Source organism: Ornithorhynchus anatinus, chromosome 3 (genome assembly GCF_004115215.2).
Source record: "Ornithorhynchus anatinus isolate Pmale09 chromosome 3, mOrnAna1.pri.v4, whole genome shotgun sequence".
NCBI classification, from domain to species: Eukaryota; Metazoa; Chordata; class Mammalia; order Monotremata; family Ornithorhynchidae; genus Ornithorhynchus; species Ornithorhynchus anatinus.
Genome location: NC_041730.1, coordinates 74,589,780 through 74,616,799, shown reverse-complemented (window position 1 = coordinate 74,616,799; position 27,020 = coordinate 74,589,780). Strand labels below are relative to the sequence as shown.

At 41.5% G+C, this 27,020-nt stretch overlaps 1 protein-coding gene across 4 annotated transcripts in view; it reads left to right on the top strand.

Annotated features, from left to right (window-relative positions):
* PDZD2 (PDZ domain containing 2) overlaps window positions 1-27,020 on the top strand; it is a 312,563-nt gene that overhangs the window by 164,620 nt on the left and 120,923 nt on the right. For all 4 annotated transcript variants that reach the window (XR_003757843.2, XM_029060011.2, XM_029060012.2 and 1 more), the window contains one exon: window positions 7,522-7,957. Coding sequence is in view for 3 of the 4 variants with exons in the window: in XM_029060011.2 (XP_028915844.1) it covers window positions 7,522-7,957 (436 nt within the window). In the remaining variant the exon portion in view is untranslated. The remainder of the gene's footprint in view (window positions 1-7,521; window positions 7,958-27,020) is intronic.

The window sequence follows — 27,020 nt, the reverse complement described above, 5'->3', positions numbered from 1 at the left end:
AAAATTTTTTAATTTTTTATTTCATTTTATTTTTTATGGTATTTGTTAAACACTTAGTATGTTCCAGGCGCTGTACTAAGCGTGGGGGTAGGTACAAGCTAATCAGGTTGGACACTGTCCCTGTTCCACATAGGGCTCATAGTCCTAATACCCATTTTGCAGATGAGGTAACTGAGGCACAGAGAAGTGAAGCGACTTGCCCAAGGTCAAATAGCAGACACGTGGCAGAGCCAGGATTAGACCCCAGGTCCTTCCGACTCCCAGGCCCATGGTCTACCCAGTATTCCATGCTGCTTGGGCTTCTTATGAGCCAGGGTGGGTCCAGCTTGTTAGAGACTCCAGCTTTGAGTTGGGGTGAGTGGGGCGAGGAGGGAAGGGAAAAGCAAGTGGAAATCACTGATTAAGAGGATCTAGTTTCTCTCCGAACACTGGTTATCTAGGACTTTCTCTTTTGCTACACATGCAGGCAGCCTGCTCTGGGGAGAAGAACATTTTCCACCATGAGGGAGTATAGATATCCCCAGAACAAATAGCTCACTTCAAGCTATTTCCTTTGTTTTCCTGTTGACTGATTTGCAGAAGCATTTATTTTGCTCGTGGATTAGTTGCAAAGTACATGAAAGACTTTCCAAAGAAAAAAGCAGCAACGCACAAAAATATCCCCAAACATTAATCCCTTCCAGAGAAGTTATTTTCTAGGAACCCTGGGCAGGGTTTGACTGCAGACTCTAGAGAGTTTTCCTTTAGACTGTAAGCTAGTTTGGAAAAGGGATATATCTAACAAGTCTGTTATGTGATACTTTCCCAAGCGCTTAGTACAGTGCTCTGCACACAGTAAACACTCAACAAATACAACTGACTGATTTGAAAAAATGGAACAAAAATTAGCAAAATGTCTGATTTATCGAAAAGGAGAATTAAATTAGTGCATGCTTGGTTTTTTTACCCTCCATAGTTTCTCATTTGTAACCTTGTAGTGCCTTCACTGCCCGGCAAGCATTAGGCCAGGAAGTCACCTTGGCATGTAAACCAGAAATTGGCAAGCTAAGTGGCTGGCATACTAACTTTGGATGTGAGTGGGCTCAATTTCAGTAGGGTGTTGCCAATTCTAGTAGGGACCTACAGTTCCACACCATCATCTCAGGAAGCCTAGCCCTCTTTCCCCAGATCTCCTTCTATATCTCCTTCTAGATTTCCTTCTTCTCCTTGGCGTAATAAATCAACCCATCAATGAAGAGTATTTATGGAGTGTTTACTGTGTCCAGAGCACTGTACTAAGCATTTGGGAAAGTACCAAAGATTTGATAAACACAATCCCAGCTCACAAAGAGCTTCCAATATAGATGAAGAGACAGACATTAAAATAAATTACATATGGGGAAGTAACAGAATATAAGGATATGTACGAGGTATAAGATGAAGATAAAAGAATACGTACAACTCTGCAACTTGGAGCGCTAGAGAAGGCTTCTTCAGTAATCCCCAGCCAGGAAAGAAAATAGTCTGTGGGCTATTATTCACTGGGCCTCTCCTGGGATAAACAGTCCATTAAAGTAGTCATATTGGCAGTTCCTTCTGCATTCAGTACAGTATTGGGTCAGTACAGTAATTGTAATGAAATCATCATTTCAGATGCCATGACTGTTACTTTCTGTATAGCGTGCTGCTCTTTTGTTTTTTTTAAATTAATCTTAAGAAGTTCCAGTATCTTTTCAAAGATGTGGAACCATTTATGAGTTGGCACAGGAGAAATAGAAGCAATGGCTTAGATTGGGTTTCAACAGAAGAACTTCCTTTGACAATACTTTTTGCCTGCTTTTTTTCTGAAATTGGCAGGCGTTTTTCAATCCAGTGATCTAGCCTCTGAATTCTTATTTTTAATGAGTTATCTGTCAAGTTTAGAAATGCTTAAGTGATTCATGTACAGATGAAACTTACAAAAAAACTTTGGGGGAAACCAAATCTTTGTAGAATTTGTCTTGTAGTAAAGCTAGGCATCTCTTTCCTTGCTTCATAATGAAAAATGCTTTTGAGCTTTGTGTCAGTGATGCAGTAAGGTGGAAACATGGGTTCTGCATCTATCCCAGGCCCTCCTCTTCTGGGTACTCAGTGTAGGGCACGACCACCCCCCAAAAAATGGCTGTCTGTGTCTACTTTAGCCCACTCTTAAAAACTCTCCATCAATCACAGAGCCTCCTCTTCTCTCATACAGCTCTAGCATGGACCTCTCTCTATCAAGTTGCCTCCTGTGACTTTCTGCCCAAACATTTGAGTATGTGGGTGATACTGTTTGATCTGGAAAACAACCCAAATTTAGCCCATTGGGAACCAGTAATGATTTTCTCCTCTCTGCAGGAAAAAAATTTATCCTGAGGAAACAGATTTAACTGGCACTTATAATACTTCTTCTCAACATAGTGTGTTCTCTGGGAGCCAAATGATTTATGGTCTCCAACAATATCAGCTCTAATGAAGTGAATTAAACTTTCAAAGTCCCGGCAACCCTCGTCAGCCTCCAATTAAGCACGTGGAACAAATAGCTTCTGCTGACATGGGTGATCTAGGGTAACCACAAACGACTCAAGTTTTTAAAATGTAGATGTCATAAAAATGACTCTAAATGACCTTTGGGGATTCTATGTTTTCTCTCCTGTGATGTTTCCTTATACAGATTTTTTAGTTTACAACCAGGCAAATGACTTTAATACCACTGTGTACTGTAAGTTCCATTTGTCATATGACTAACCAGGAAGGAACAAATTTGGTTGTTAGTAATTTGTCTATGATCAAATTTAGATGAGTGTAAGTAATAGTACCAGTGAAGGAAGTACTTTGGCAAAGTACTTACAAATCAGTTACCTAAGTTTGCCCTCACATACAAGGTAAGGTGGAGTAAAATTAATATCCCTATCTTAGAATGAAGAAATAGATTCAGATATTAATAGGCTTGTTGGAGTTTGTACAGAAGCCCAGTGGCAGAATTAGAACTCAGGTCTTATGATTCCTAGGCTTTTCTACACAACTTTAAAGCCTACTTTAGATGGATAAATTAAAGAAGAGCGGGAAGACAGGAATAAAGGCAAGTGTAAAACCTTTACCTCATCAGGGCTGTGGGATGAAACTTAAGAAGCATCATCCTAAAGAAAATGAATTAATGCTATTTTCTGTCCAAACCAAATCTGAAGATTACTTGTTTGACCTATTTGTATTTTTATGCCTTATATTCATCTTGTGTTTCTGAGAAATTCAGGCTCTGGAGAGATTCTGCTGGTAAAGGATAGCTTTGTAGATAAGATTTTATTCAATAAGTAAATTAATCAATAGTATTTATTGAGGACATGCTATGTGCAGAGGACTGTTCTAAATGTTTGGGAGAGTACAAAAGAGTTCAAAGACATAATCCCCAATCTAAAGGATTGCACAGTTCAGTTGGGGAAATGGACCTAAAACAGCTTACAGATAGAAAAAGAGAAAAGAAAAATAGGTATGTAAGATGAGTGAAATCTCAAATAGTCATGTATGTAAGTTGATATGTAAAGAAGCTTTCTGGGTAGTTGCAAGTAATTTGTGCATAAATGCTGAGGAGTTAGTTGGGGAGTGTGTCCTAGAGAGAAGAAAAGTTAACTGTGGAAGGCTTCTTAGAGGAGGTGAGATTTTTTAGGAAGCATCTGAAGATGGGGAAAGCTGTGGTCTGATAGATTTGGGGAGTTGAAATCTGGGGGCCAAGCATGAGTAAGAATCAAAGTAGGAAGAGTGGAAAGTGACTAAATATACAGATGGAATGGCAATATGGCATTAACAATTTTTAAATATCTGGTTATCTTGGTGGGAGTTCCAGGTGGAGGTGGAATGCATGGTTGGATTAAAAGTGACCACCATTGATCAAAATCAGGATTTCAGAGATACTTTTATCTGGTTTAGAACCTCTCTTATATAGCTCCCCTCTAAGGTTGAAAATACCTTTGGTGCTTTATCATATCAATGTTTTAATGATTGGGTGCTCCCTGCTCCCAGCCCCACAGCATATCTATCTATCTATCTATCTATCTATCTATCTATCTATCTATCTATCTATCTATGTAGATAGATATGTATCTATAATTTGTTTATATTAATGGCTCTCTCCCCCCACTTCAGACACTAAGCTCACTGTGGTCAGGAATGTCTCTGTTTATTGTTGTATTGTACTCTTCCAAGTGCTGAGTACAGTGCTCTGCACACAGTAAGTGCTCAGTAAATACAAATGAATGAATAATGACTAAAAGAAATTAAATGAACTATTCTTCCTGTTTCAGAACTTTGTGAGGAGTATGGTGTTTCCAAGAAACTCTCCTATCATTTGGTGGCATAACTGGTTTGCCCATTTTCCTGAGATTATTGCTTGTTCTTGACACTGAGCAGTCAACACTTGTGAACTACCATTGTCCTGAAGAAAACTTTCAATGAAATAAACTCCAGGGAACACAGAACTATTTTTCATGTAATTTTAGTATATGTTTATAATAAACAGTATGTGTTTGTTGAATCAAATGATTTAATCTTGGCTGATGACCAGCAAAAAAAAAATTCCCCTGAGCAACAGATACACAAAGCAAAGAAATGAAGTCCAAATACTTGTTTTCAAATAATGTAATAAGTAGCAAGCTGCCTTAGGGCCCAGTTTAGAGTACACATGCCAGGTTCTGTCCTGAGCTGATATGTATTTCAGTCCCATTGACATTCACTGAGTTCTAAGCAAATATTGACATATAGCACTTGGCCTTTTGCTCACCTTTTATTAAACCTTTTATTATATTTTTATTCCCATACCCAACTTAGAACATTTCTCCTGTTGGAAGGAGTCAGAAACTTGGACCAAAGCTGTGTTCTAGCTTCCTGTTTGACCATTGCTCCCATTTAAGTAAACTAAACCAATGGGAGAATGAATGTGGTTGCTTCACGTCCTGTTGCAACATCCAGACAGCTGGTCTCCCTGATTCTCTCACCCTTGCCCCTCAAATTCCCTGGGGTGACCGTAGCAATCTCGCTAGTGATCTTTGTATGGAGATGTGTACCAACTTACCTGGTAACCATCCCACAGACTCCCTGCACCTAATCCAAAGGTTGGATGGTATCTTGCCCTGACAGAACCTTAATCCTCCTCCTGCCAGAAAGAAAAAATCTTAATGCATTTTTTCCTAAAGTCAATCAGTCATTGGTGTTTTTTGAGCACTTAATGTGCATAAAACACTGTACTACGCACTTGGGAGAGTACACTACAGGAGAGTTGGTAGGTCCATATCCCTGGCTTCAAGGAGCTTACCATCCAGTGGAGGAGCTTACAGTCTCGCTTTCCTTGGTGGTAATTTGTCTTGAGGAATAGTGGTGTGTTTGACATGCTCAGAGATGGTTGTGTTCAGAGGTGGCTGTGCTCACAGATCTTTCCTGCTTCAACTTGTTGTGCTTTACCTCACAGTGGGAGCTAAAAGGCAGAAAACAAGTCAGGTAAGATAAGGGCTCTTGGTTGTATTTGTAGTTTCGGTTGGTTACACCATTGTAGGTGTACAGTAGGGAGAGAATCCAAAGATGAAGGCATCTCTGTTGAATCACCTCTTCTAGGGCTGAGAATTGTGGGTTGAGAGCCTTGGCACTAGCTGGCTTAGTAGTCATCGACAAGTCATACTCCCACAAAATGGATTCCCAACAGGCTAGCTTGAACTAGATGTCTTGCTGTGATAATGTATTTAAGCAGGAGAGAATATGAAGCAGACAACATTCCCTCCAAATTTGAATTGAAGGAGGAAATATTAACTATTTTTACATATGGATGGATATTATGCAAAAGAAAATGGAATAGTTTTTCCAATCTGTTTTTTTTAAAAAAACTTTGAAGATTATCTTTCTGGGAGATCTGGGGGTATCTTTCTGTAGCCTAGCTGTAAAATAGGGTCAGAGGTGACCTTTGGAATGACTTTAATGGAGATAGCCCAGGGTTACCAATTTAAAGAACCATCAGTCAAGGGAAACTCTGGTGTAGGATCCCTGGAAGAAAAAAGACCTGGGTTCTTCCAAAGGGGAAGAGTCAGTTTAAGGAGCAGAATCTCTGTGTCTTCGAATAGTTTGGCTCCTTATTCCGACCACACACTCAAACTTCTTATTGAGACTGAGGAATGTAGTGTGTCAGGACGACTGAATACTCCCAAAGACCTGGGTGGATCACTTTTCCCTTTTCTGAGACATTGCATCGCAGTTGTTCAACTTCAATATACATCTCCTGTGGAGTTTTGAAATGCAGAAACTGAGCAGCCCTGAGGCTTTTTCTAGTGGTATTGAAGATATCCTGTTTCTATCCCAGCTCCTGAGACCAGGAGAAGCAGTATCAATGACCAGAAATATTTGGTCAGCAATGGGTGGACTTTGGATTTCTCTTCAGGAACTCCAAACTTAATAATGTTAATAATGTTGGTATTTGTTAAGCGCTTACTATGTGCCGAGCACTGTTCTAAGTGCTGGGGTAGACACAGGGGAATCAGGTTGTCCCACGTGGGGGGGGGGGGGGGGTCACAGTCTTCATCCCCATTTTACAGATGAGGTAACTGAGGCACCGAGAAGTGAAGTGACTTGCCCACAGTCACACAGCTGGCAAGTGGCCGAGTCGGAATTCGAACCCATGACCTCTGACTCCAAAGCCCGTGCTCTTTCCACTGAGCCACGCTGCTTCTCTAACTTGCAAACTTGGATTGCTCTGATTAACTCCTTCCCATGGGTTATGTTCAGGTATAAGAGCTTTGGCTTTTATTATTAAATGAGGGAATGTGAGCCTACTAAGTCCCCCTTTTCCTCAGCTCCCCCTCCCTTCCCCATCGCCCTGACTCACTCCCTTTGCTCACCCCCCCTCCCCACCCCACAGCACTTGTGTCTATATGTACATATCTATAATTATATTTATATTAATGCCTGTTTACTTGACTTGATGTCTGTCTCCCTCCTTCTATACTGTAAGACAATCCCTGCCCCCAATGGGCTTATCTCTCTTTATTGCTGAACTGTACTTTCCAAGCACTTAGTACAGTGATCTGCACACAGCAAGAGCGCATAAATACGATTGAATGAATGAATGAATGGTTATAGCAGTTCTTTTTAAAGGCTCTATCAGTGTGTTTTATGAAGTTCCAATTTAGGAAGGCCTTAATTAGGGGCACAATGAGGGCCTTGGGAATGCACTGGAAGGCAACCCTTTTTCTCGGCTTCTAACTGGCATTGGAGGCAGAGTTCCAGTGGTGTGCGCCAGGCTGTGCTCCTTCTATCCAGTGGAGAGGGAGGAGGGAAAGAGGAGAGAAAGTAACCAATGTCAAAGTCGCCAGGCCTGAAGCATAGGCCTGGGCACTCCTGGCCTTGTGTTTATGAATGGAGAGCACCTGCATAGTGCTGGGGGAAGAGAAGCATTGAGATAAACATAACCAAAGGCTAAAGGCAATTTGGTCTTTGCTGGGCAAACTTTAGGGAGGTGGAAGAGCTTCATTTATTCCTGTTTCTTTGCAGCTATCTGGCGGATCAGTGCTGGAATGGCGGCTTCATCTACCTGATCATGTTGCGCCGCATTAAACGCAAAGCTCCTCTTCCTCCTTCCAATGGCAACAACAGCAACAGCTGTGACCCCAGAGCAGCCCCTACCTCAGAACCAGCCCAACGAGTAGTGCAGAATGGGAAAAGAACTAGAAAGTTTGGGGTCATTTCTAGAGTGGCAGCTGGAAAAGAGGGCCAAGAAAGCCACGGGAAACGAGACCAGGACCTGGAAAACGGTCATTACACCATGCTCCTGGAGGTGGACGGTTCAAACCCAGAGACGTTGGGAGTGGCAGGAAGAACGGAGGACCACCTTCGGAATCCAGATGCTCGTCTTTTCCCTGGACGCTTCAGGTCTAGCCTGTTTGAAGCGGGGCAGGCGGACTTTAACCCAAGTGACCAGCCAACTCAGGTAGGATTTCATTTGATCTTTGAAATCTTAACAGTCTGAATTGTCAGAAAAAAATCAGCTTCGCCCTGAATGCATTTTTCAAATGTAGAAAGCAAACTTGAAACCTGCATTCGAGAGAGTAATCTAAGATATATTCATCAGTCAGCAAACTTGTTCAGACAAACTGCTGGAGAATGTAGGAAAGTTATTATATGCTGGATGTTCTGCTTGCCAGAAGAATGGTTTGTGTCATTTTATTATAGTAGAATAAAGAACTGTTCATTACTTCGCAAGCGATCCTGAGTGGAAAATTTAAGGCCATTGCAGTTTGATGTATAGCTTAAATTTCACTGGACCCAGATGAAAGACTTGAGTTCTGATGCTGCCACATTATCCCTCATTTACTGCTGTCACCAGAAGAATCGTCATTACATAGCTGTGGATTTCTGGCAGCGGTTCAAAAGATGATAGAATAAACATCAAAATAATGCAGTATTGTCCAGGAAACAGCCAGGATTAGCAGCTGTTTTTGTTTTTAAGAGTTCAGAACAGTAATGAACATCTAAATGGCAACAAATATTCCACATTGAGTATAGGTGTGAAAGCCTAATAGCGGTCAAACTGAGGTCTGATCAGTGAGGCATTGTTAACCAGTTATGTTTTTAATTTGGAACTAAGATGACAGCCATTGATAAGGCTGAATTGAGAAGAGCCTTATTATAAATGTGTACGGTCTGTATTGCTGCTTCTCTTCCTGGCAGCTGGGTTATTTTGTTTTTCAGGCACTCAGAATGAAAAAAAAATATTTAAGATGTTCAGCAATGATTTTCTGCCAGATTGATAGACAAAGAAAAGATAATAAGTCAGAGACTAGGTCAGACCCTCTTTGAAATATTATTTAAAAGAGCAAAACAGTGTGCAATATTTGGGGACAGGCAAAAAGCCAGGATAGAATTTCTGAAATAGAAGTTATTCAATCATATCTTAAAGTTTCAGACTTTCACAACTGACTTAGAAATACTTCAGATTTGATAATTAATGGGAAGGTTCAGGAAAAGGCTTGTTTGGTACAGAGTCACCGTAGAAAAATACTCCCTATCCCCTCCAGCCAGCTCCTTCCCTACCCCTTCCAGATTCCAGCTCATAAGAGGAAACTTTGGATCCACAGTGCAAATTCATTACATAAGTAGACAAGTGTTCTCGTATTTATCCCTGGCTTGGTGGCAGAGGTTTCTTATCCAAGCATTCATAAATAAAATAATGGTGGCATAAATATTCATGGCTACTCAACATCCTCTGTGTGAAGAATGTAGGAAAAGTCGCCAGGCTGTCAATACAGCTTGGTATAAAAAGGGAAAGACGCCACTGGTTCTGTGGAGAGCGTGAATGATGATGATGATAATGATGGTATTTGTTGAGCACATACTATGTGCCAAGCACTGTTCTAAAGCTCTGGGAAGAACAGTAGCTGGCCTTGATGACGTGTGGTCACTTGTGGTCCAGCCACTTGTGGTCCAGTGACTTAAGCATGAACGTGGGTGAGAGAGTATGTTTGCGTGTGTGTGTGTGTGTTTAACTCCCTCCTCAAAACTCTTGTCCCACTATTCCTTTACCCTAATTAACTACTTACATTATCATTATTATTACATACTTCATTGACAAAATTGAAACTGTTGGGCATGATCTCCCTCCGCTCCAGCCCCTCTGTTCCTGACTCCCATTTTCAACCGTTCACTTTCCAGTGGCTTCTTCCCCACTACTTTCAAATGAAATTCCCTCCCAACTGGTTTCTGTGGAAATCAGTTAACTGCCCTCTCTAAAGAACTTCTTCTTGTTAAATCTTATGGCCTCTACTCCATCCAGATCCTCATAGACCACTCAGCTATCTTTGACTCTGTGGACCATCCCCTTCTCCTTGAAACATTTTCCAACCTTGGCTTCAGTGACCCTGTCCTCTCCTACTTTTTCTTCTCTCTCTCTGATCACTCCTTCTCAGTCTTTTTTGCATACTCCTCTTCTCCCTCCCACCCTCTGACAGAAGAAGTCCCTCAAGGCTCAGTTCTCGATCCCCTTCTGTTCTCTAGCCACCCCTACTTTTGTTTTTTTAAATGGTATTTGTTAAGCACTTACACTTACTTGAACACTGTAACTAAGTGCTAGGTACAAGCTAATCAGGTTGGACACAGTCCCTGTCCCACATGGGGCTCACAGTCTTAATCCCATTTTACAGATGGAGTAACTGTGGTGCCGAGAAGTTAAGTGACTTGCCCAGGATCATGGTCCTGTGAAGAACTCATTCACTCCCATGGCTTCAACGACGATTTTTGCAGATGCTTCTCAAATTTACCTTTCCAGCCCTGACCTCTTTCTCTGCAGTCTGACATTTCCTCCTGTCTTCAGAACATCTCTATCTAGGTGTCATTCATTAATTCATTCATTCAATTGCATTTATTGAGTGCTTACTATGTGCAGAGCACTGTACTAAGTGCTTGGAATGTACAATTTGGAATGTCCCGCAGACCTCTCAAACTAGACATGTCTAAAACAGAACTCCTTTATCTCCCCACCCAAACCCTGCCCGTCCCATCACTGTAGACAGTATCATTATCCTTCCTATCTCACAAGCCCATAACTTTGGTATTATCCTCGATTCATCACTCTCATACAGCCCATGTATTCAGTCTGTCACCAAATCCTCTCAGTTCTACCTTCACGACATCACTAAAATCTTCCCTTTCCTCTCCAATAAATACTATTGAATGAATGAATCAGTCCAAACTGCTATTCCACTTGTCCTATCCTGCCTCCCTACTTCAGTCAATACACTTCACTCTGCTGCTCAGATTATTTTTCAAAAAAAGTTCAGCCTACATCTCCCCATTCCTCAAGAAACCTGTAGTAGTTGCCCGTCTCCTCCACATAGTACTGAAACTCCTTACCATTGGCTTTAAAACACTCAATTAGCTCACCCCCTCATACCTTACCTCATTGCTCGACTACAGTCCAGCCCACACACTGTACTCCTCTAGTGCCAGCTTGCTCACTGTGCCTCGATCTCATCTATCTCACCGCCAACCCCTTTCCCATGTCTTCCCTCCCCCTTCTATATATGCCAGACAACCACTCTCTCTACCTTCAAGACCTTATTTAGGTCACATCTGCTCATAGAGTCCCTCAGTCTTGCCCACACTGCCCTCAGCCTTGGAACACTTATGTGTCTATCCATAATTTACTTATATTAATATCTATCTCCCCCTCTAGACTCCAAATTTGTTGTGGGCAGGGAATGCCTCTAACAACTCTGTTGTATTGTACTCTCCAACCACTTAGTATAGTGCTTTGCATGCAGAAAACACTCAGTAATTTTTTTTTTGTCTTATGCCATCAAGTCGTCTCCGACCCATAGCGACGCCATGGACACTTCTCTCCCAGAACTCCCCAACACCATCTGCAGTCGTTCCAGTAGTGTAGCCATAGAGTTTTCTTGGTAAAAATCCAGAAGTGGTTCCATTGCCTCCTTCCACGCAGTAAACTTGAGTCTTCACCCTTGATTCTCTCCTATGCCACTGCTGCCCAGAACAGGTGCGTTTTGACCTGTAGCAGATTGCCTGCCCCTCACTAGCCACTGCCCAAGCTAGAATGGAATAGATGTACCTCTGCCTGACTCTCCCTCCTGCAGTCAAGACTGGTAGAGTACTAGGAACTCTCCATGTGTGACCCTGAGAGGGGTGCTCAATAAATGCCATTGATTAATTTTGGGTGTGCACACATACATATTAGGTGGAGTAGTAATGATATTTTTTGATTATCCACTCGGTACAATGAACTGTACTGATTGCTTGGAGAGTGACACATTCAGTGACACAAACAGGGAAGTGACACATTCCTTAAACACAAAGGACTTACATTTTAATGGCAGAGATGGACATAAAATATTTATTAATAGAATAATTGAAGTAACTGGGTGTACAGTTGCATATATATATATATGTACAGTTATATTGAGGGTGGTTATAATTAAGTTGTTCAATATCCAGCTGGTGGGAACGCATGACTTATGGAGTGGGAAATAATCCAGGAAGGCTTCCTGGAGTAGATGGGATTTAAGAGCATTTTTAATTTGGAGAGAACCATTGTAATCTGTAGAATTTGGGAAGGGAGGGAGCTCTAGACAGGGTGAGCAATATGAGAAAGAGTACAGAGGTGGAAGACATGAGGGCAAGTTGCAGTTAGTTGGTTAACTTGGGGAAATGTTGAGTGCAAGCTAGGGAGTAGAGGGTGAAAAGAGCATGCATGAGATGCTGTGTGCTCTGCACATAGTAAGTATCCAGTAAATTCCACTGATTGATTGAAATGAGGGGAGTTGGTGTGACAAGGTTTTGCTTGATAAACGGGGACCTTTGAGGCCAATGGAGGTTTTGAGGAGTGGAGAGATGTATGCCAAGCGGTGCATCAAGAAGATGATATGTGCAGTTCTGTTAGAAGCAGGGAGAGGTTGAAGTCAGGGAGAGAGGAGAGAAGGGTCATACGGAAGCCTAGCCATATTATAACAAGAGCTTGGACCAGGAACTAGTTGTTTAGGTAAAGAAGAAGCAGTGTATCCAGGAGAAATTATATAGGGGATAAAAGGCAGGATTTGGCAGTAGACTGAATATAAGATTTGAAAGACAGCAAAGATTTTGGAGTGACACTGAGGTTGCCATCTTTCAGGTCAGGAAGGATGTTGGTGTTATCGACTGAGCTGCACAAGTTAGGGGGTCAGCTTTCTATTATTACACTAGAGAAAAAACATGTTTATGCAGGCAAGATACTGACTGGTGCTCATACACAGGTTAAGTGTGGTGTTGGAGACTCAGAATGGGGATCTGGGAATGAGGGAGAATGGTGGAAGATCTTGAAGTTAAAGGGAGGAGTAATTCAGAAATAGACAGGAGTTTGTTGCCTGTCTTTGTTGCTGTGCTCTCTGCAGTTTCCACCTCTGATGTAACTGCTAGTCCTGAACCAGGGTCTTTTGTGGTTCCTGCTAGCGTGGTGGCAATATTTCTGCACTTCTGGAAGACTGGAGTGTGGCATGACAGAAAGGACAAAGACAATGGCAACCTCTTCCACCTCTAACAACATGGTCTAGTGGAAAGAGCCAGGGCCTGGGAGTCAGGGGACCTGGCTTCTAATCCTGGCAATGCCAATTGGCTGCTGTTTGACTTTGGGCAAGTCACTTCATTTCTGTGTGCCTCAGTTTCCTCAACTGTAAAAAAGAGATTCAGTACCTGTTCTTCTTCCTATTCAGACTGTAAGCACCGGGTGACACAGACGCTGTGTCAGTCCTGAAAGCTTGTATCAGCCCCAGCACTTAGAACAGTGCTTGACACAAAGTAAGTGCTTAACAAGTACAATAATAATAATAGTAATAGTGAGTAGCCTGTATGATGGCATTTTTCTTATTTATCCCTTATATAGAGATATGTAAGATTCAGTGACATCTGTTAATATAACATTTTTCCTCTCATTTTGTTTTGGTTATGCCAAGATAAGTGAACCAGGCATCTTCATTTATCTGGGATAGCCCTGAAATTTAGGGGTTGGTCCTACCTCCCACTTTAGCCTCCTTAGGGACACATTGGTGTCCAAAAAAACAGAAGTTAAAAAAAAGTCACAAACATCCAGCTATCATGAGGGCAGTGTATTCTAATGGATAGAGCACAGGCCTGGGAGTCAAAAAGACCTTGGTTCTAATTTCAGCTCTGCTGCTTCTCAGCTGTGTGACTTTGGGCAAATCACTTCACTTCTGTGTGCCTGTTACCTCATCTGTAAAACAGGGATTAAGACTGTGAGCCTCATGTGGGCATGGACTGTGGTCAACATGACTAGTGTTCAATTCCTGGCACATAGTGAATGCTTAACAAATATCATAAAAAAAGAGAACCATTTAGGAAGGGAGATGCAGGCTTCTCTGGCATGCGGGGAGAAGGATAGAGTGGGGCTTGTGTAGGTTTGCAAAGGCTTCTTTGCCAGTTTAGGGCTGTAGGCCCTATAGGTCTGAGACTGTGACTGGTTTCAGTCATGGAAATCTGTCCACACAGGTCTTATGCCTGCCCACCCCGACCATGAATAATTGAGAATTCACTCTGTGTTTGTGTGTTGGTGTGTAGTCCTTATCGTCTCTGCCGAATAAATCTTCTTTGTGCTGTTTCCTAAACTAGGACACGAGGGAGTCATGATCACTGACCCAGATGTTAATATGTCTCCAAGTTTTCTTTCTTTTGTAAGAATTAAAGAAAGCTGTGTCTGCAACTGTAGTGCAACTTTCTGAACACTGGCCAACTTTTTATTTAACATTGCAGTCTGGGTTTAGGGTGAGAAGTTGTACTAGAAAACCTTGGATTAGGGTTGCATATACTGTAGAAAATGGCTGTTGGGAAAAGCACTGTGTGCTCATTCATGATAGTGTGGAATGACTAGCTGATGTGTGTGCATGCCTTCACTCACCATTTTTTTAAAATGGTATTTGTTAAGCACTTACTATGTGCCAGGCACTGTACTAAGCATTGGGGTAGATATAAACTAATCAGCTTGGATACAGCCTCTGTCCCACATTTTACAGATTAGGTAACTGAGGCACAAAGTAGTTAAGTGACTTGCCCAAGGTCACACCACAGACAAGTAGCAGATCTGGGATTAGAACCCAGGACCTTCTCACTCCCAGGCTCATGTCTATCCACTAGGCCATGTTGCTTCTCCTATTGTAGTGGTGTAAATATTTCTAATTCACATAGCGGTTCTCGGACCTGAGTTAGTGTCTGAACTTGTTGACTTGCCTGAAGGCCTTCCCGGCCAGTAATGCTCTGTCTCCTCAATTTACAGGTCAGCTGTGATTTATCTTCTATTGATAAGTGGAAATACAGTGCCAAGCACTTAGTACAATGCTCTGCACAGTAAGGGCTCAATAAATATCATTGATTGATCAGGTGGTTTCCTCATTGAAGGTGGACACAACAATTCCCACTTGGGTCTCTCTTCCAAACACAGTACAAGCTCATTTCTCCAGGTGTCTCAGGATCAAATCCAGTCTACATCCCCTTGATCCTCAGTGTTGTGTGAAGGCAGCATTGCTAATCCAGAATCCCCATGGCTGGAGGAATCTCTATGGTTGGCAGGGGCAAAAGGAGAAGTGGGCCTTAGTCCCTGGAGCATTTGAGGGACCTCATCCCAGTTGCTTCAAATCCTCAGGAAAAGCTGTTGTCATTTCCAGAAGTCTGACCTGTCAGGGGCTAGGGAGGCCAGGTGCATTGTTCTGTCAAATCCCCTTTCTGCATCTGCTCTGACTGTCTCCTTTCCCCAGGATGGTATTGAAAGTAGGAAGCAATTTGGACTCTAGAACAGTGCTCAGCACATACTAAGTGCTTAACAAATACCATTAAAAAAATGTACAAGATGGAACAACAGCAGGTGGGAAAAAAAGCCAAAGGACTACTGCTAAATTCTATTTACTATTAAGTTCTGTTTACTTTCCTGGCTTTTATAGCTAGTTTTCAAGCAGCATGCCTAGTGGATAGAACATGGGCCTGGGAGTCCAAAGGACCTGGGTTCTAGTCCTGGCTCCACTGCTTATCTGCAGTGTGACCTTGAGCAAGTCAATTTACTTCTCTCTGCCTCGGTTACCTCATCTGTAAAATGGGGATTAAAACTTTGAGCCCCATAAGGGACAAGGACTATGTTCAACCTGATTACCTTGTATGTACCCCAGTGCTCAGAACAGTGCCTGGCACATGGTAAGTGCTTAACTGATACCATAAAAAAGTGTACAATTTAGAAAAGACAGGACCCAGTAGTGTTCATTAAAGACACTGAACTGAGTCCTATGAGTAGAGAGGAAGAACAAGAATCAGATGGTAGCTTCTGGATTTTATAATATAAATTTATATTCTTCCTTCCATCGCCTTCACAGAGATTAGTCTAGAACACCTTCATTAAGGTGATAGAAGTTTGATGGAGGAAAACCACTTCCCTCTATCCATAGTCAGTTGGTCCCCCTAAACTAGAGTCATTTTTGTTGCAGTACTGGGTCAAACAGGGAGGTTAGGAGGTATTGAGTGATGCAAAGTTTAACACATTTAGCTCATGTTTCCAGAGCTTGTTCCCAATTTTTAATTTTTTGGGAGACAAGAAGTGAAACGTCAGTCCCAAAGACTTTCTGCCACTTGGGAAAGTAGACCCCAGAAAAATGAGTCTTCTTCCTTCCTGGTTAGACGGAGGCTCCATGAATATAACTCTTCCTTCCGGAGGCGGTCAACATCTGAAAGGAGATAAGAAAGGTAGTTACAGGGCCATCTCTAGGGAAATGACATTTTCCGGTTCTAAAGGGACTGTTTTTCCCAAGTGAATTGACAAGATGTGGGTGTATGGTGACGCTCTGATAGTGAGACTTGATTAGGTGTCAATAATTTAAGGAAAATGGAAGAGAGAGTTAGGAAAAGAAAACCTGTGGGGAAGAGGTTCCAAAGCTATGGGTTTTCACCAGGGCTAACTGCAGACATTTGGGCCCCTTGAGGAGGTGAACAATTGACTTTCCCCTCCTCCCTTTTTTTTTTGCTGTTGTATTTGTTAAACACTGTGTGACAGACACCGTACTAAGCACTGAAGTAGATACAAGGTAATCAGGTTGGACACAGTCCCAGTCTTACATAGAGCTCACAGTCTTAATTGCCATTTTACAGATGAGGTAACTGAGGTGCAGAGAAGTAAAGGGTGCCCAAGGTCACACAGCAGACAAGTGGAGAAGCAGGAATTAGAACACAGATCCTTCTGACTCCCAGGCCAATGCTCTAACCACTAGGCCATGCTGCTTCTGTTCCACCTGAACTCATTTGTGTGTGCCTGGTGTGTGCCCATAGAGTAAAACCTAATTCCATCATAGACGTGTCCATTCAAACCCCCTAAGCTAGAGCATTTCTCAAGGAATGGGCAGGTAGAACCCCTGGACCATCCAGGGTCATTTTGTTTCTCTTCCTCCTCCTCAGATCACTCAGGTTCTGCTTCAGATAGGCAGGAGTTTCAAAATTGTATTAACCATGGTTCCCGCTCCTCCACAGCAGTATACCTTGAGCATATTGCTTCACTTTCTTAATGTCTGAGGCAAGCCCTGGCTCTCACTGGTTTTTAGTTTGTGTTGCCTGGCTCTCTCAGTATCATGAATCAATAAATGAATCAATATCATCAATAAATGGTGCTGTTGCTACATCCTCAAAGTCTCTGGGCAGTGGCAAGTCCTGGCCTAATATGTCAGTGTGGTTCTTGGCCAATCCTCATCTCCCAGCTCTATAATCACTACCCTACCTCTGCCTACAGTTCTCTTTTTTAGGTTTAGCATTTATTAGATGTGATTTGTTAGGTTAGATATGATGTATTAAAGAAGCAGCATGGCAGTGGAAAGAGCATCGTCCTGGGAGTCAGAGGACCTGGATTCTGATTCTAGCTCTGAAGAGAACTATGACGAGGGAAGGAGTTCCAGGCCAGAGGCAGAATGTGGGTAAGGGGTCAGCAGTGAGATAGACAAGATCAAGATGAAGCAAGTAGATTGACATTAGAAGACCTAAATGTGTGGGCTGGGTAATTGTAGGAAATTAGGAAGGTAAGATATGAGTGGGCAGGGTGATTGAGTGCTTTAAAGCCTATGGTAAGGCATTTCTGTTTACTGCATGTGTGGATAGGCCAACTCTGGAGGTTCTTGCAGAGTGGGGAAACATGACCTGAATGGTTTTGTAGAAAAAATGATCCAGGCAGCAGAGGAGTAGGGACTGAAGTGGGGAAAGACAGGAGGCAGGGAGATCAGCAAGGAGGCTGTTGCAATAATCAAGGCAGACTAGGATAAGTGCTTGGGTTGCTGTGATAGCAGTTCATTCATTCATTCAATCATATTTACTGAGCACTTACTGTGTGCAAAGCACTGTACTAAGCACTTGGAATGTACAATTTGGCAACAGATAGAGACAATCCATGCCCAACACAGACTCACAGTTTAAAAGCCACAGTCTAAGCAGTCTGGATAAAGAGGAAAGGACAGATTTTAGCGATGTTGAAAAGGTAGACTTGACAGGATTTGGTGACAGGTTGAATACGTGGGTTGAATGAAAGAGGTGAGTCAAGGATAATAATAAGGTTATGGGCTCGTGAGACAGGGAGGGTGATGGTGCTGTCTACAGTGATGAGAAAACCATGGGGAGGACAGGGTTAGGGAGGGAATGTGAGGAGTTCTGCTGTGGACATGTTAACTTTGAGGTGTTGGTAGGACATCCAATTAGAGATGTCTTGAGAACAGAAATAAATGAGAGACTGCTGGAGATGCAGATTTGGGAATCATCTGCATAGAGGTGGCAGCTGAAGTCATGGGAGCAAATTATTTCTTTCAGAGAGTAGGTACAGATGGAGGAACAAAGGGGACCCAGAACTGGACCTTGAGAGGAACTCCACTGTCAGAGGGTGGAAGGCAGAGGAGAAACCTACAGGAACCTGAGATTGAGTGTCCAGAGAGATAGGAGGAGAACCAGGAGAGGACAGTGTCAGTGAAGCTGAAGTTGGGCAACTTTCCAGTAGAAGGGGCTGTTGGAAGTGTTGAAGGCAGCTGAGAGGTCGAAGAGAATTAGGATGGAGTAGAGGTCATTGGATTTGGCAAGAATGAGATCATTGGTGACCACTGAAAGGGCAGTTCCTGTGGAGTGAAGGGGACAGAAACCAGATTGGAGGAACTCAAGGAGAGGAAATGGAGACAGCAGGTGTAGACAACTTGCTCAAGGAGTGTGGAAAGGAATTGTAGGATGGAGATGTGCTGATAACTGGAAGGAGCTGTGAAGTCCAGGTAGGGTTGGGTTTTTTTTTAGAATAGGGGAGAAATGAGCATATTTGAAAGCAGTCAAGAAGAAACCCATTTGTGTGCAAACAGCTGAAGATGGAGGGAAGATGGAGGGAGGGAAGAAGAGAGGGGCAAGTGCTTTGCTTAGGTGCAAAGGGATGGGGTTGGATGCGCAGAGTGGAGGGGGTGGATTTTGAGAGAAAGCAGGAGGTGTCCTCTTGGGATACTGCTGGGAAAGATGGGAGAGTTGAAGAATAGGAAGATCACGCATTGTTTCTCGCGGGAAATTCCAGGAAGCCCAGGGAAATTATCACTGTCAGTGGATTGATAACTCATTATCTGGGATACCTGTTTGAAGTCTTAGTATTTACCGTGAGTCTATGAGTCTCAGAACCAGTTTCTAAAACTTGAAGTCTTTGTATCTTATGTATCATAAGATTCTCAGAACCAAATCCTGTTTTCATATACACTGAAATTCCCAATGACATTCTTGTACCATTCACTTGCACTTTATCCTTTTATAAATTCCCATTATAAGAATGGAAGCTGAGTGTATGAAAATGAAATGTCAATGGTGGAAGCAGTGTGGCTTACTGGATAGAACACAGGCCTGGGTGTCAGAAAGAAAATGGGGATTTGATACAAGAACTTCCTACCCTTCCTACAGATTGGGCCCCAGATGGGGCATGCACAGTATCCTATCTGATTAACTTCAGTCCACCATAGTGCTTAGAGCAGAGTTTAACACATAGTAAGCAATTAACAAATATCAAAATAATAATGAAAAGTAGCCCATGTGATGATGTTTTCTTCCTTGCCTGTCTTCTGCAGAGATATGTAAGATTCAGTTGACATATATTAATATATTTTCCCTCATTTTGTTTTGGACCAGGAATCTTGATTTCGATGGGATAGCCTTGAAATCTAAAGATTGGTCCTACCTCTGACTTTACCCTCTTTAGGGACACATTTGTGTCCTTAAAATGCAGAGAGGTTAAAAAATAAGTCACAAACGTCTCAGCTAGGGGGAGGGCAGTATGGCTTAGAGAAGCAGCATGGCTCAGTGGAAAGAGCAGGGGCTTGGGAGTCAGAGGTTGTGGGTTTAATCCCAGCTCCGCCGCTTGTCAGCTGTGTGACTTTGGGCAAGTCACCTAACTTCTCTGTGCCTCAGTTACCTCATCTGTAAAATGGGGATTAAGACTGTAAACCCCATTTAAGACATGGACTGTGTTCAACCCGGTCAGATTGTATTTATCCCCAGCACTTAATACAGTGCCAGTCAGTTTTTTAATGAACACCATAAAAAAAAAAGAGTTTAGGACATTCTGACCTTTAGATCTTCTTGAAAAATTGTCTTTTTGGACCTGTAGTTTGTGTGTCTGGGCCTCAGATGGATGTTTATGGTCTAACGTGCCATTTCAGCGACAGTACTTGGAAGTCCAGTACACCTAAACCAAAGGTATTTGTGTTTGCCATGTGATGAGTCAGAAGCAGCATGGAGTTGCAGTTGGCAGTCGCTCTGTTATCAGGACTTATGGTTGGTGGCTTCTGCTTTGTAGAAGTCTCCCCTCTCCTGCTTATTTTTTTTCTCTTTTGTGGTATTTTCTAAGTGCTTACTATATGTTTAAGCATGGTTCTGAGTGCTGAGGTAGATACAAGCTAGCTGGGGCCAGCAAAGAGGGAGTAGCATGTGAGGATTTTTATGACGTGAATACAGTTTTATAGAGAGAGAAATGTTGCTGTTTTTGTGTCCTGCAAGGTGTAGACCTTAACCTCTCCTTTTCTGAATCAAACTGCTTACTTTGTACAGACTTGCTATGTACATCTACATCTGAGAATTCAGCCCCAGTGGAAAGTGAGGAGGATCTGTAGTTGTATCAGAAGCAGAACAAAATACCTTTCAAGAGTGTAGAGGATAATCTTGGATAATTTCCCATCCCTCCCAAGGGTAATGACAGAGCAAATTGGAGAGAAAACAGAGGGGAAGGATTTCTGTCCAGCCCATCCTGTTGGATTTCCTTCCCACCTCCTTTTGGCATTCTGTAGCCCACTCTAATTTTGCAGCTGTGTTTTGGCACTCACTTGGCTCCTGCAGAGTCAGATGTTACTGTTTCTCCAGGTCAGTGGGAGGCATTTGTGAGCACCCATGTTCAGCTGATGGTTACTTCCTAGAAAATTGGGACTTTGTTAATAAAAATTTCTCAGTATTGTTTCCTAGACCTGAAAGCTGGAACTTTTAATAACTCATTTAAAGTCAGTATCCCCCACCTGACCATAATTAATAGTATGTCATTTTCTGGAAAAGTTTAACCCATGCCTTTTTTATGGCAAGAATGGTTTAAGAAAGCGCTGGCTACACAGATTACTAAAGAGTCAAAATTTTAGTGTGCTACTGAATTTTTTATAGCAAAAGATATCATCACTTTCCAATTTAATATTTCAAGGGGTTATTAAGACCAAGCATCTAATTTTTATTTTTCATATTTGACCACTCTATATAGTCTGTGTTTTATTATTGTTAGAGAAGAACTGGGCTGCTTTGATGTCAAAAATGTTGCCACTGCCAGTGTAATTCATCTTGCTACCAAGAGAATCACAGACTTTAGGAAAACAAAGGAGAAAAAATAGGTTACAGGAAAAAAAATCCCAATTGAATTTTGAAATTGATCAATGTAGTTTACAGAAGACTTCAAACTGAGGTTTAATTTTAGTTTCTTTACTTGGGAAATATTAATTGACTGAACATATTGATGGGACAACCACATTTTCTAGGTGAGCCGGTGGTGTAAATGTAAAATTCTGCTCCTAAGTGAGACAGATAATACAGACCAATGAAAGTGAACCCATTAATGGATTGAGGATTTAGTCCATGAACATTTTGTTTTTAAAGACATTGGAAAATGCCCTGCATGAGGACCAAGGGGACGCACCCATAGATATGGGACAAAAATGGGACAAAAATCATATCATCATCAGCATCATTATCATCATTTATTGAGCTCCTATGCTTTATGCTAATAGAAATCCTGTCTTTAGAGTCCCCAGCCTGCAGGGACTTCCTGGGTAGCATTTGTATGCCTAGAATGAAAGGTGGGCCGGTGTCACCTCCACGAAGAACACACCAAAAATTGGACTTATTCTACTGAAGTTAGGTAAAAGGTGGAACAGTCTGACTTTTGAGAGCAGGGATGGCCTGGAGGCTATTTTTCTCCAACAGCAATGGAACACAGGCAACCCACAGTGTTGTTATACAAAACATTAAAATTAGATGCTTGCTCTTAGTAACTGCTTTAAATCCTAAATTGGAAAGCGCTGACATCTCTTGCTATAAATGATTCAGTAATACCCTGAAATTTTGACTCTTTAGCAATTAGTGTAAGCAGTGCTTTGTTAAATCATTTTCCCCATAAATGATTTTCTGTATGAACCTGCCACTCTGAACAGCAAAATACCACTCTGTATGTTATAATGGAACGGAATACCAGTATCGTGATTTCACATTTTTATAAGTGTCACAAATGTATATGGAAACTACATGAAGTGTTGTTTACACTATACCAGCATCCCTGAACATATGATGCTTCTAGTTAAGATGAATGGCTCTTATAATATTTTACAATTAACACCTTGTTCAATATCAATCAATCAGTCCTATTTATTGAGCACTAACTATTTGAGGAGTACTGCAAATAGTAAGAACAGAATTAGCAGACATGTTCCTTGTCCGTAAGGAGTGTACAATCTAAAGAGGAGACAGAAATTAATATAAATAAATAATTTATGATATACAGTATAAAAATATGTACCTAAGTGCTTTGTGGGTCATTTTTGTTACCTTGGAAGTGAGGTTTCTACGTGAAAATAACATGTCTGATCTAGCAAATTCTGTCTTCAGTAGAGTACCAGGGGTAACGTAGACGTTTAAAGGGCTACAGTGCAAGCTTGCTTAGTATGCTGGAAACTGCTAAAAAAAAAAAGCAGTTTCATAGCTTTTTATCTGAAATTCTCTTCAACCATTAAGGGTTTGGTCCTACAAAGCAGAAAAAATTGTCCAAAATGTGAAGGCATAAACTTATCTCCAAATCCTGAACAAGGAACTTTCATAGACAGTGCTGGGGAAATTGGTCAAGCATCTGGATCCTATGGCATTCCTGCAGAAATCTCCAAGGGAGTAGGAGACCTAGTCCCTTCGACATCTGTAGGAGCACTTCTTTGATATGGCATATAGGACCTGGAAGTAATGCTGCCAGAATTTCCGAAGATGCCACCAAAATCACCATCTTCAAGAAGAAAGGGAAAGGAGCTAACTATGAAAACTTCCTAGGCATCTCACTGCTTTCCATTGCTGGGAAGATTCTAACCTGAATCCTTCTGAACCAACTACTGAAGAACATACTACTAATAATGATCCAAGAAGAAGAAGAATAATAATGATACTTGTTTAGTGCTTACTATGTGCCCAGCACTGTTTTAATCACTGGAGTGGATGCAAGTTACATAAGTAAGTAGATACATAGTCATTTGTGTACTCTCTGAACCATAATGTGGCTTTAGCTTAAGAATCACTTTGCATATTTGACACAGTCTTATGGACTGACAATAAATCTGAAGAAAACTAAAATTATGGTAGCTCAAACTGTTAAAGCCCTATATCCAATCAAAAGATTTTCATTACCAATATTGGGCATAATGCAGGGAAACAGCATGGCCTAGTAGAAAGAGCATGAGGCTGGGAATCAGGTGTTCTGGGTTCTGCACCTGGCTGTACTACTTGTCTGCTATGTGACCTTGGGCAAGTCATTTAACTTCTCCGTACCTCACTTTCCTCATCTGTAAAAGGAGGATTAAATCTTAATCTTACTTAATTAGATCTGTGCCTGACCTAATTATCTTGTATCTTCCCCAGCATTTAGTACAATCATTGGCACATAGTAAGTGCTTAAAAAGTACAGTAATTATTGCTATTATTATTCTAATTATATTAGTAATATATTATTATTTTGGTATATTCATCATAGTAATACTGTCATTGAGTTATGCAACCTAGATAGACCTATTAATAATAAAAGAAAGCTAATGTAAAAGGCCAGTGTGGTTTTTGGCAGATAGACAGACTGTGCTTTTAATGGGGCATCAGAATCCATACCAAAGTGTAGGCCTGTTAGGCTACTGTGGTAGCCAACCTATATGGCTGTGAAAACTGGACCTACTACTGAACTCATCCATCTTTATGAGCAGTTTAATAACAGTGATGATGATGGTATTTGTTAAGCATTTACTATGTGCCAGTCAGTGTATTAAGTGTTGGGGTGAATGCAAGCTAATCGGGTTGGACACCGTCCCCATCCCATGTGGGGCTCACAGTCTCAATCCCCATTTTACAGATGATTTAACTGAGGCACAGAGAAGTGAAGTAATAATAATAATGATATTTGTTAAGCGTGTACTATGTGCCAAGCACTCTTCTATGCGCTGGGGTAGATACAAGGTAATTGGGTTGCCCCACATGGGGTTCACAGTCTTAATTTCCATTTTATATATGAGATAATTGCGGCATAGAGCAGTTAAGTTCTGTTTCAGTAATAAGATAGGGCAAGGGTCTTTTGGGGGAAATCTCATTATGGACATGCTATAGATTTCCTCATCTAAGGAGTTACTGGACTGAATAAACTACAGAAAGAAAGAAACCTACAAAAGACTGCAAGTGTAATTTTCTAATATAGCAATGATTTGAAATGCCTCATGACAGTTCAAAGTAATTTGATTATGTGATATGTGGTGCATATGAATGTAAAACAAATTTAATCTGGATAAATTCCACAAATAAATTGATGGTTTCTACTGAGCTCTTTCTTGGTGCAGAGCACTGTATTAAGTGATTGGGAAAGTATAGTATAATAGAGTTCTCTGCCATGAATGAGTTTACAGTCTAAAGGAAATGAGTCTTTTACCCTGTTTGTGAAATTTGCCCTTCAGAGCAAGTTGAACAAATGTGGTCTTTGTCTTCTAGGAACTGATAATGTAAGACAGATAACACTAATACCAACAAACGTAAGAGAAATTATAGACACCCACACAGGTGATGTAAAAGCAATAAAATACATGCTTATGAAAAGAACAAAGCATCATACTTAAATATACCTAATTGTGTGATGTTTAGGTGCCCCTATGGCTGGATGTCAGTAAGTGGACCGTATGCTTTCTCAAAATCCTTTACAGTTCTGTGATTTTAGAATCTATTATGTTTTTAGGAATTTCTTTAGTACTGTTTGTTGCTATATAAATAAGCCTCATATGAAAGGCAGATTATTCACTTCTGATGCCTAGCACCTTTCAAAGCCCTAAGCAGTGGTGCATATTTCTTGTCATAACTCACATTCCTAAAAGTGTTTGCAAGTTATGGAACAGTTGATGGTTGTATTTGGAGCCTGCATTAATGGCATTCCACAGAGTAACCATGTAGATTGTCACTCAGGCAACTGCAGTGAAGTTGAATTCTGACCAATCAATTCAGATAGTTTTCTTGAAAAGAATATTTTGTCCCTGAGAGGAGCTCGCTGTGACTACCACTGATTTATTTTTTTTATTTAAAAAATAAAGGAGTATAAAGTGGACAGATAGGTCGAGGCAATTCCTTGAAGGAAGCTAAAGGTCTTTTAGTTTGGATGTTGTATTTGCCAAAGCACCTTCTATGAGATAAATTCTCCTCACTCCATGTTGCCTTATGGTTTCATTTGGTCTTGGCCTTGGGCTTTGAAAGTCATACAAGTGGCCCATTTTTCCAAAACTGCAATAGGAATGAGCTTCTGGGAAATAGAATAAAGTGATGTTTTTCATTTACTCTCTAAGGACTGTTTTGAATTCATGATTTCAACCTGAGGCCAAAGAGAACTTGAATATTTTACCTAGAAGTAGACAAGCCCTTTTGGTCTTAAATTGACAGTGATTTCATTCTTCTAATGCCGAACAAGAATGTGGGATACAGAGGGTGAGCCAGGCATTTAATGCCCCTAGGACCTAAAACGAAATGCTCTGTGCAGTGTGGTTGAGTGGAAAGAGCACAGAAGTGGGAGTCAGGAGACCCTGGTTTTAGTCCAAATTCCCCTACTTTCCTAAAGCCATTAAGCATTTTGGTATTCACTCGACCCCCCATTTTCACAGGTACTTAGGTACCTGTCCTTATACTCTGTTTTTTCCCCTACCTGTCACTTATTATACTGTTTTTCTCCCACACCAGATTGTAAACTCCTCCTGTGCTGGGGATTAGGTCAACTAATTCTATTGTATTTTCCCAAGTGCTCAATAAATATCATGGTTGATTGCCTCCTGTCTGCCCTTGGGCAAGTTACCTAACTTATCTGTGCCTCAGTTTCATCATCTTTAAAATGGTAATAAAATAGCTCCCCTCCCTCCTAGTTTGAGAGTCCCATATGTTGATTTTACTATCTTGTATCTATTTCAATGCTTATCACAGGGCTTGACCTTGACTTAAAAAATACAATCATTGCCATGGTTATTTTCACCATGACACAAAAGAAGTGAAATAGAAAGAGTATAGAAAAAAAACAAAGTTCTACCCAGAGAACTGAATATATTAAACAAATGACTTTACCTTTCATCTTCAAGTAGCCTGAGAACTTGAATATCCAGGTAATCACGTTGGATTCCCTACAGTTAGTTCCTGGGGAGCACAACTCTCCCATTTCTGGGCAGCAGCTGCATTTTGGGTCATGCCATTCTCCAGAATTTTGTTTTTGGGTTGTAAAGGTAAAGTTGGCTTATGCAGAGTTCCCTCAGAACTACTGCCATGTGGGTAGACTGTGAGCAAAATCCCCAAGAAGTAACTTTACCAGAAACCATGGAAAGTTATGTCCCAAATTACTACATGTTCTGCCATCCAGGAACATCAGACCACAAGTTGCTCTCCCCAGGGAACTAACTGCCACAGGCCTGTCGCATGTCATTGTCTGGCCTGGGGTACCCACTCTCTGGATCTGACACTGAGGAGGCTGGATTGGCATCTTGAGTTTCAGCAGTTGAGCAATGAGACATTTCCTAGCAGGGTTCCAACCACTTTGAGGTTGCTTATTAATATCTGTCACCTGCCTGAAAAACTAAAAAGATGGTGTACTGTTCATGAACTCTTCACCGTAACATTTGGCCAGACAGCCCTCTGTCATGCGGTTGGAACCAAAAGTAGACATTAGAAACAGATGTGTTTCAGAGAAATTGTCCCCT